This window comes from Perna viridis, chromosome 14, assembly GCF_037379345.1.
Source record: "Perna viridis isolate PV_CMFRI_1.1 ecotype Kerala chromosome 14, ASM3737934v1, whole genome shotgun sequence".
NCBI classification, from domain to species: Eukaryota; Metazoa; Mollusca; class Bivalvia; order Mytilida; family Mytilidae; genus Perna; species Perna viridis.
Genome location: NC_142458.1, coordinates 26,998,363 through 27,008,999, shown reverse-complemented (window position 1 = coordinate 27,008,999; position 10,637 = coordinate 26,998,363). Strand labels below are relative to the sequence as shown.

At 34.3% G+C, this 10,637-nt stretch overlaps 1 protein-coding gene across 1 annotated transcript; it reads right to left on the bottom strand.

Annotated features, from left to right (window-relative positions):
* Positions 1 to 242: 242 nt before the first annotated feature.
* LOC148598827 (perlucin-like protein) lies at positions 243 to 8,723 on the bottom strand. The gene is made up of 5 exons (XM_088560263.1): positions 8,603 to 8,723; positions 3,299 to 3,463; positions 2,635 to 2,723; positions 1,256 to 1,367; positions 243 to 445 (listed from the first exon to the last, which is right to left on the bottom strand). Exons 1-5 carry the CDS (start codon positions 8,721 to 8,723, stop codon positions 243 to 245), a joined length of 690 nt encoding a protein of 229 aa, XP_088416389.1.
* Positions 8,724 to 10,637: the final 1,914 nt, after the last annotated feature.

Here is a 10,637-nt window from a genome sequence, read left to right as displayed (position 1 = left end):
TGTGAGTTTGGATGTGTAAACCGGTTTAAAAAGTTCACTTGAGCACCTCATATGTTTTTGGATTAATGACATAATACAAGATCATCCTTAAAATAATTTCGATTTAACAACGACTTTTGTTGATCTTTCAGTTTTAAGCAAGGAAGCCTGCATATTTCAGCACAGACAAACGTGTGAGCGAAAAGGGTAGCAGAATAGAAAATTAACATGTTTTAATGATGCATAGTCTGAGAAAGCATTTATTACTCCATATCAACTTCACATATATAGCTACCATCACTATCACCGCAATACAAAATAGTCCACTCGTATTGTTGCAGTCTTGTCATTGCCGCACAATCACTTGGTCCAGCTTTGGTAGCTTCATCTCCATAGAAGAATGATTTATTGAAGTTTTCTCCTGAATCCCATTCCCAAGTTCCAGAAGTTGTTTGGAATTGAAGTCCTGTCAGCCATGGATAGTTAGGTTGAGTATTTGAAATTAAATCAATTAGTCAATACAGTTTATGTCGATCATAGCTCATGTTTCAGGAAGGCAAACGAGCTCTACGGCAACACGCACTTGCAAATTAGCAGGTTGTAGAAGGAAAGGATCGTCTGGAACTGATATGATACGCAGTGCATACAAATAAGGTCCCCATGATTATTAGAAAAAAACTAAAGCCACTTAAACGTCCAAGAGAACTAGAAGTAACTATTTACTTTCTCTCATTTCAGACTTTCGTCACTATTATTTTTGAAACGATTTGAATTTGAATATTTACCAGTCTGTGTTGACTATTCAAAAAATTAAATTAAGCATTGATGCTTTCTTGAGATGGTTTCTTACCATTAATCTTCAAACAAGATTTTCAATTTTTTATACAAGTATGGTTTTGAAGAGCCCAATGCAGATTGGCGTTATATATATATACAACTTTGGTTAGGTACCTGATAAGTAAATACTTCTGCGCTATGCCCCCCCCCCCCCGCCTACAAAAACAAAAAATTAAAAGTAAAAACTCAAATGACTTCACGTAAAGGTGACTCTATTAAAAGAATATAGGTACTTTCCTGTGCTTGGTGGCTGTTAAGATGCATACATAAATCTTCAAATTGAAATGAACTTATATATATATATATATATATATATATATATATATATATATATATATATATATATATATACCCGTAATACCTAAATTAAATATATATATATCCGTCCTCACAAGAACTTTAAGAAAACATGGATTTTGAATATTTTAAACGATTTCACTAAAATACAACTTACATTTCTGGTCAATTGCCCATACCACACATTTTAAGAAGTCTTGCTCCTGTTTGGTGTTGATGGTGACAAGGCTTTTATTTGTATTACCACATTGGATCTATAAAGTAATATGCGCTTTACAATACATTAAAGAGACCAAAAATGAGGTTAAGTAGCACTCCAGCTAAGAATCATTCAAATTGGAAAACCTAAATATATTTATATTTTTGATATTTTGCTTAAAACGTATAGTAAACAGAAAATAACATGTAGATTTTCACGGTACGATAGTTCATAAAAAATGAATTATATAGAATGTATTGTAGAATCAAAAATTCTAAGGAAGATAACTTGGTGGAATGGGGTACCCCTGACGTGTTACATGCTGGGGTTGTCAGGCTATAATACAGAAAACCTGACCGCAAAACCATAGTGGTGCACCGTGTTTGGAAAGATGCCACGTTCCTCGCACGTTAAAGAACCCTGCCGTGGTATTCGATAGGAGTAAGAACCTTTGCGCTCACCCACAGGAGGCCAAATCGCCCGACCCTACCCATCCCCCTTTTTCTACTGGTAATCAAAATTTGTCAACCCTATCGTTCGTGTGTCCTATCCATTTTTCATTTCGTCATCATCATTTCATGTTCATTTCATCATCCATTTCATGTTCATCCCCTGAATATAGCTGAAATATTGCTGCTCGGTCGTTAAACCCCAACGATCATTCAATCAATCATATTACAGAATTGCATGATTCTTACAAAGACTGATATATTACGATTGACGCCTATAATAAAGCTGTTTTCGTTTTTGGGGAAAAATCGTCCATTTAAACAAATATAATACTTGCGGGGCATCCTTGTAATGATAAAATAGGGACATCCGATTATTCAAAACTATTTCGGTTTTCGATTTCAATGAACAACCTTTATTGTAATGCACTTTTCAAATTGTAGATAGTCATACATAAAATATACCCCATGATTATATGCAAAAAAGACTAAAGCGACTTAAACGTCCAGGAGAACTAAAAGTAACTACAATATAACTTTATGAGAAGTGTCTTTTACTGGAATTCTAACCGGTTTATTTTCGTACTTAATCTTTAAGAATCGAATGAATTAAAGTATTAAACATTCAGTTTTGCTGTTTTTAGTATACATTGAGATAGAGTGCCTGTTTCATTGATCAGCAATGAGTGTTCATCATGATGTACAGCTTTTAATGCCAGTATCCAAGAGTAAACTATATTCAATTCGGTTTTGCGAATAGTGAAAATGAAGATAGAAAGTACCATTTATCTCATCTCTTGATAATAAAATGACACATGAACGCACATGGAAAGAGAGAAAAAGGGTAAGAAAACACTTGTTTAATAGACTCACACTAGCATCTTCTTTGAGACTCCCCTCTTTTGAAAAGAGATATGAAGAATTCGCATAAACCAACTCAACGGTAAAATTTGGATAAAAACCTGTCATTGAAAAAACAATCCTTTAGAAAATTGCATTTAAAACTGAGTTTTTGTATTTGTAATTTCAGCAATTGTTCTGCGCATTTTTACTGCTATTGTGAGTTAAGCGAGAATTCAAATCTTTTTGAAACGATTTTTTTGTGTTTAATTTTGTAATATATATTTTCCACAGTGGTCAAATATAAAAGGGAAGGCTTGTGATCACGTCAGGCCTATATTTGTCTTGTTTCGTTTTCGCCTTTTTTATTACTTGAGTATACAGGGACAACACTTTCACCGTACAATGTACCTGTGTATAATGATGTTTTTTTTTTGTCAGCTGCATGGGTATGTGGGTTTATTCGTCGTTCATTAAAGACCAACAGGTGGCCTTGTGCTGACATTTTTATCCCGGTAGATTTGTTGTCTTTTTGACATATACGCCATACATATTCTGGTTATAGTGATATGCATAACAATAGTACATTTTGAAATTCGTTTTGTCATTTATCACAATTGCATATAATTTAATCATAAAACCCTTATTGAGGCACAATGTGTACATAATTTTACAAGTCAAACCTTACTGTACTTACATACAGGTACTGGATCGCTCCATTGTAAGTCAGATGTACAAACTATTTTCTCTGCGCCACAGAGAGTAAAATTCTCAGCACATGAGAACGATACGATGTCACCAATACAAGTTCCATGAATATTTGCCATACCATTAGCTGGATCAGTAATATTGGGACACATTGCTGAAAAAAAAACAGTGCAAGTTATTGGTGAAATAACCATTAAGGACATTTCGTTTACACTAATAGAGGACATTGATTTAATAATAAACCTTAAGAAATATGCGGTAATATTTATTTGTTTCTAAGCCATTGATTAAGAACTATATTATAACTATTCTTAGTTTAAGGTTTTAACTATTTCCAATACAAAGCATTCTACATATTTGTTCAAAGTTCAGACAGTTATGTTTGCTCAAACAACTAGCATATACAATATATAGATCAAGTCGTAAGCACGAACTGTAGTCAGACGAAAAGAGAAGATAAATGGGAAGATACACAGTGATAAAGCATTATGACTAAAGAGACATTACATTGTATACAATAAAGTTGATTCACACGTATCAGAATACACAATAACAAATGTATAAATGATCATTAGTAGAAAGTCTAGTATACAGTACATGTTTTAAATGATGTCAGTTATCATGGTTTGAGGGATTTAATGTTACTGAAAGTTATTTACTGCAAACAATAATAAGATTTAAGCAAATAAGAACTGATGACGGAAAATGTAAAATTAGGGAAGACTATCATGGGTCAAATTATCGACCATGTAGTTCATGTACAAGAAATGTACCCGCGCAAGTTGATATCTGACAATTTCTGGAACGAAACATAATCAAAATTCTTAAGAGACCAAATTGAGAAAATTTTGCAGTGAACAAAGGGTAGTAACAAAATTCCTAACTATTAGCTAAACGTTATCCTTTGGTCAAAAAAAAAGTCAAAAGAATGAAAGTCTATGTAATAAATTCTATGGCAAGGTTAAAAAAGGGACCTTACAAAGGTTGATTGTTTCTATGTACAATTCATTAAATCGTTTGTGTTAAAATTATCATTCCGAGACTTCTTATATGTATTATAAACTACTTGATGTGGCTGTTTTGGTATACTGTTACAGATCATCTATTATCTTACTCGATACCATCAGAGGTTGTCCTATTCAGTTACATCATGTGCTAATGTTCGCGCTCTAGATTTACAAACGAGGAAGTATCACTCGGTAAACGAAATCTATATTTTTATATAGCCAACTTCGCCGAGTGTTCTAGAGCATTGGACTTAGTGCAGGCGGTGTTGCCATAAATGTCAGAGAGAAGGGGTTCGAATCCCGGTGAGGGAGCCACCAAATGTGCATCGCAAATTAAAATATATATGCATTTTCTTGTATTCTTTCACGCTTCGTGCGGGTCCGGGTGTCAAAAGAATAGGCCTGCAGCAGCGCTTAGCTTGTCGTAAAAGGCGACTAAATAGTGCTCAGAAACCTTGCTGGGGCCTAGGCGCTCTGCCCACAGAGCAACTGGGTTGTGTGCCCCAGGTGGTGGAATGGGGTACCCCTGGCGTGTTACATGCTGGGGTTATCAGGCTATAATAAGGAAAACCATAGTGGTGCACCGTGTTGGGAAATATGCCACATTCCTCGCCTGTTAGAGAACCATGCTGTGGTATTCCATAGGAGTAGGAATCTTTGCGCTCCGCCAAAGGAGGCTAAATTGCCCGAACCTTCCCATTCCTCCCTTTTTCTTGTGGTAATAAAAAATTGTAGACCCTATTATCCTTGTGTCCCATACCATTTTTCGTTTTATTATCATCATTTCATGATCATTTCATCGTTCCATTCCATGTTCATCGCCTGAATATAGCTGAAATATTGCTGCTCGGGCATTAAACCCCAATAATCAATCAATCATATATTCCGATTTTAATTCTATTGCTTGTTTCTTAATAAATCAGGCGCTTCATAACTTGATAAAATATTAAATGGACTGCCTCATATTTAAATTTAAAAAAATGATATTTTCCTGTTTATTCTGATACATTTTGAATGAATACTTAAAGGTACACAAAAAGCTAAGGGAAATAACTGTAAAAACTATCAAAACGTTTCATTTTGTGACATTCTGATATCAAATTCAAATCATGATTTTCAGTGATCCAAAAAAGTTTGTTGATATATAGCAAATATATGTTTATTTAAGTTCTTCTAATGACATTGTGGTTTAAAGTTCTTGGAATGTATATACTTTGCCTCATTTACCAAAGTGAAACACTGATTAAATTTGTTAAGAAATTTAAACAAGCAGAGTGATTTTTAGAAAAGATGTTAGCCTCTAGTAGCGGAAAAAATAAAACACATTTGATAGGTAGTATACGGAGGTTGGTATGTTCGTAACAGTAGAGCATGATGCACTTTACAAATTTTACAATGCCATTTGAGGATCGAACCAGGGTTTCTGGCAATGTAGGCTCTCTACTAATTACTGAGCTAAGGGGACGGCAAATTGATATGGAGTGTTCTGTAAAATAAACATCTTTGCCTGAAAATTTTGGAAAGAAATATATTCTACTATACAGTAATATTTGTCCGTATTATATCTTAAACTATCAGACCTCCTCAGAATCAAATAACAAGCCCCTAAAGAAGTAGACTTCCTTTATGCAATTAATGGAACGCAGATTCCAAATTTACACGCGAAGGGAAGCCATCCGCTGTGAATCAATGTATTCTCTACATGCTGAAAATCAAAAGGGTATAATGCATCATAATAATTATCCATGTGTTCATTGATACAAAAAGCATATACATGTACAATTGTATATTATATTCGTTATAAGCACATGGGGGGGCAAAACTCCTACGAAATGCTTACAATGATTTGTAAGAGAGATTAATAAAAGGTATGAATAAACATTGAACGTATATTTAAAGTTTCTATGGAACATCTTTGACGGTGTTTATGTTATTATGATGTCTCATTACCCGGGGTCATTGTGTGTTGGGAGCGGGAGGGATGACTTGACTAACACATACGGAATAATCCATTGGTATTTCCAGGGTCATGTGAAACTTACGACCAAACGTTATCCGAGGGGACGAAAATTCTTACCCAAAATTATCCAAAAACAATTAACATATTAGTGCCTAATTCATCAATCAGTGACATTACTTCTCTATATACCAACGCCTTTGCTTTTGACCATATACCGAACATTTCTAGCTAATCGATGATATACCAATAGACCTTGTTTCCAGATTTTTAGATAGAAAAAATATAATACGGAAGAAGGTTCCAATTCTCCTGAATCTGTCATTCCTAATGATGTATAACTGAGCTTGAGGAAATGGGGATGATCATTTAACGCTATTGAGGAAATGGGGATGAACATTTAACTTTAATGAGGAAAGGGTTATGAACATTTAACTTTTAGAAAAATATTACTAACAAGTATATCTATTTCGTGATTGTTTGTTTGTTATAATCAATTTAACCTCATAATAACAATTACAAATGTTCAGAAAAAACTACTTTAACAGACATTTCAAAGAAACAAACCAAAAAAAAAATTAAAATGAAACGACAACCAATGAAATTATTGGATTATGGACAAAGTGCACCGTTCATGGGTTTTCTCGATCTATTAGCTATAAAAAAAAATATGTGTAACACGTAAATGAAGAACTATCATGCATTCATCTTCCAGATAAACCCTTTACAAATATCAAACAACGTATACAAATGCAGTTCCGATCTAGATAAACATATGCTATGGAAATAAAGATGATGGCAGAAATAGATGAATAAACTTTAACACACCGACACCACTTAAACCAAACACAAAGATGATAGTACAAAAACAAATATGAAAAACAAAAGAGTGGTTGGTGTCTTCATTATATTTAAAATAAAGCTATACAAACGTTCTCTATGACATAGCTTATAGCCCTAAATCACGAAACCATCGAAATTTCATGGTTGCTACTTCTCCAAAAGATTCGATGTATGTTCAGTGTTCATGTTTGTAATACAGATATGAGGCCTATAACCTATTGATTCCATCTAATCTTTATGATTCCTGAACTCACCTGAATATCGACTTTAATGGTTTTTCGTTTGTTTGTTTTGTTTTTGTTTGTTTGTTTGTTTGTTTGTTTGTTTTTTATTGTCTTTTGCAAAAACAAATCTTGTTTAGATCTTTAAAAACTTTGCATTTCTATGTGTGCTTTTTATGTCTTGATTGTCCCGTGCAGGTCCGGGTGTCAAAAGAATAGCCCTGCAGAAGCGCTAAGCTTGTCGTAAAAGGCGACTAAATAGTGCTCAGAGCCCTAGCCAGGGGGCTAGGGCGCTCTGCCCACAGAGCAACTGGGTTGTGTGACCCAGGTGGTGGAATGGGGTACCCCTGGCGTGTTACATGCTGGGGTTGTCAGGCTATAATACGGAAAACCTGACCGCAAACCATAGTGGTGCACCATGTTGGGAAAGATGCCACGTTCCTCGCACGTTAAAGAACCCTACTGTGGTATTCTCCCGGAGTAGGAACCATAGGGCTCCACCACAGGAGGCTAAATTGCCCGACCCTACCCACCTCTCCGTATTTCCAGTGGCAATTAAAATTTGTTGACCCCCCCCCATTGTCCTTGTGTCCCATCCCTTTTTCATTTCATCATCATTTTATGTTCATTTTATCATCAATTTCATGTTCATCGTCTGAATATAGCTGAAATATTGCTGCTCGGATGTTAAACCCCAACAAACAACACACAACAAGAACAAATTATGTCTTGATTTAATATGTGTGTGCTTTCCATTACGTTACATTTGTGTGCCATAATACCATATATTCAATCCGGCTACCCAACGTTTAGTAAAAGAGTCCAAATTCCTACTGAATGTCGTATTGATTCAAGATTTGGTGGATTTAAAATTGTAAGTGATTATATCCGATTAAAAATTTTTGAATTTTTATAAATATTTGTTTCAAGTGCATGAATAATTTTGTCAAGCGATTCTAATAAAATATGCAACAATACTCCTGTTGCTTATGATGCTTGCGACTCTTTCGATTCCGTTTTCCTAGTTAACAGTTTCCGTTAAATCATTGGATTTTCGATAATTTCAAACTACATTATGCGATATTTAATTCTTGGTTTTTTTGGTTTTTTTGGTTTTTGTTTTTGTTTTTGTTTGTTTTTTTTTTGTTGTTGTTAAATTGACTTTGTAACATAAATGTTGTATGATCAATATTGCATTATGTATGTATTTTTCGTTTCGACCACAAATCCCCTTAAGGTGTTAGCTTTATTGATATCATACTTACCTGGGGTAGCTGTTGGTCTTTCTTTCACACATTGATTAAACTTCCATCGCGCTAAATTGGTGCTGTCTACAGTGCCGAAAGCAAGAAACAGCAACACACCCAATGGCATTAGGAAAACCATTTTATCGAATACCTGCCATGGTTTAATAGGTTCAAATTCAGTATAGAAATATTTTATAAATATAGATTTTATTTAAAATTTCATGCTTAGAATCAATCTATAAAAGTTAAGCGGAATGAATAAGTTATAAGAAATAACCTGGTTTGCGGCAATTCACACACTTATAACCCGAAAATCGTTTCACCCGTTCAAAATTTATTTCTAAAAACCCTTAACGTTTAATTTCTAATGTTTCAGAGATCAAATACAATGATTCGTAATCAAAGCATTATTTCTTTTGGTATTGATTTGAATCAAGGATTGCAGACCGATCTACGTTAATGACATCATAATACCAAGCCAGTGCCCGGTTTCATAAAAAGAAATTACAAATCAAGAGTTTCCTCAAATTTGGACAAATCGAATTATTTGAAATTAGAGATTTGAGGAAATTTTTAAATCTCAATTTGAGATTTTTATGAAACCCAGACAAGGTTTTACAAAATAACATGGCTTGCTCAAAGAGAACTAATCATTAAGATAACCTGCCGCAAATAAAATTAAATTATACACGTTTCATACTTACTTATAGCAGAAATAACAGTCCTAATCGTGAACGACTAAGTGTTCATAATTTATATAAAACATAAACGGCCACACATGTTGACTTGCGTCATAGGAATGGAACTTCCTTTTGGACATACAAGTAGAATAATATGCTGGCTTCTCCTACATATAATTAATCAATGCGAGTATTGGAACTTTGTATAACTTCTTAGTGTTTTTATTCCAGACAGAATGCCTACGTTGGGCCAACATTGGCTGATGGTTGGTTTGTTGGCTTTTCGTTGGCGTTGGTGAGGCAACAATGTAGTAGTCTGTAAATATGGAAATATTTCTTCTTGATTTATTTCTTACCAAAATGGTTTTTACTTGACAACCAAATGTTAAATACTATATTTTTGAAATTTTAAATACTTTTATATCATAAAAAGGTTCTAAGTTGGCCCAACGTTGGTCCAACGTTCGCCCTGCTATATTCAGAACAACCATTTCATTTTATGTTTCTCTTTAATAACTTGTTTAAGAAGCGAATCTATATGTGACTTTGGTTAAATTTTAATATTTAAATCAAAACCATGATTACATTGCTTGCCTTATTCTACATCTGTCCATCCCAGAGCCAACAGAAAGCCAACACTGAACCAACATTAAACCAACGTCGAAACGACTTTGGTAACAAACATGTTAAAAAAGACTTACTATTATTCTCGATGCTAAAATGTATGTCGCTCTCAAGAAAGTAAAACTAGCAAGCAAATCATGATGTTTGAAAGCAAAAATTGTGTTGCATCTAAACTGCGATGATATTCGTCACATTCTGAGACGTATGTATAATATTGATTTGTTGTGACAAGCATCATTCATTTGATCCTCTATCCTACATAATAACATCTAAATGATGTACTACCATACATCGTGTACTAAGTTACAGCCCTAGATTAATCCTACGAGGAGGAATGACCCGGCCAGCGAAAGCTATATTTTTATATAGCCTAGCTGGCCGAGTGGTCTAGGGCGCTGGACTTAGTGCAGGTGGTGTTGCCATAGATGTCACAGCGGTACGAGTTCGAGTCCCGCGGAGGGAACGACTAAAAATTTGCATCGCAAATATGACAGTTCTAACATCGTTGGGAATTTTTCAGACCTTTCTATATATATATACATATTAATACAATTTCACTTCTTGTTTTTCTGCATGGTTAATGTGCATGCAACAAGTATGCGCGTTTAATATTAAGAACTTAATAACACAAAAAAGTTTAATTTTAATAACCAAATCTAATTTGTGATAACAATAGTGTACATAATTATCTTCCCCCTATGCAGTTCTGTAACTGAGAGCATCATACACCTTTTACATTACAAAAGTTG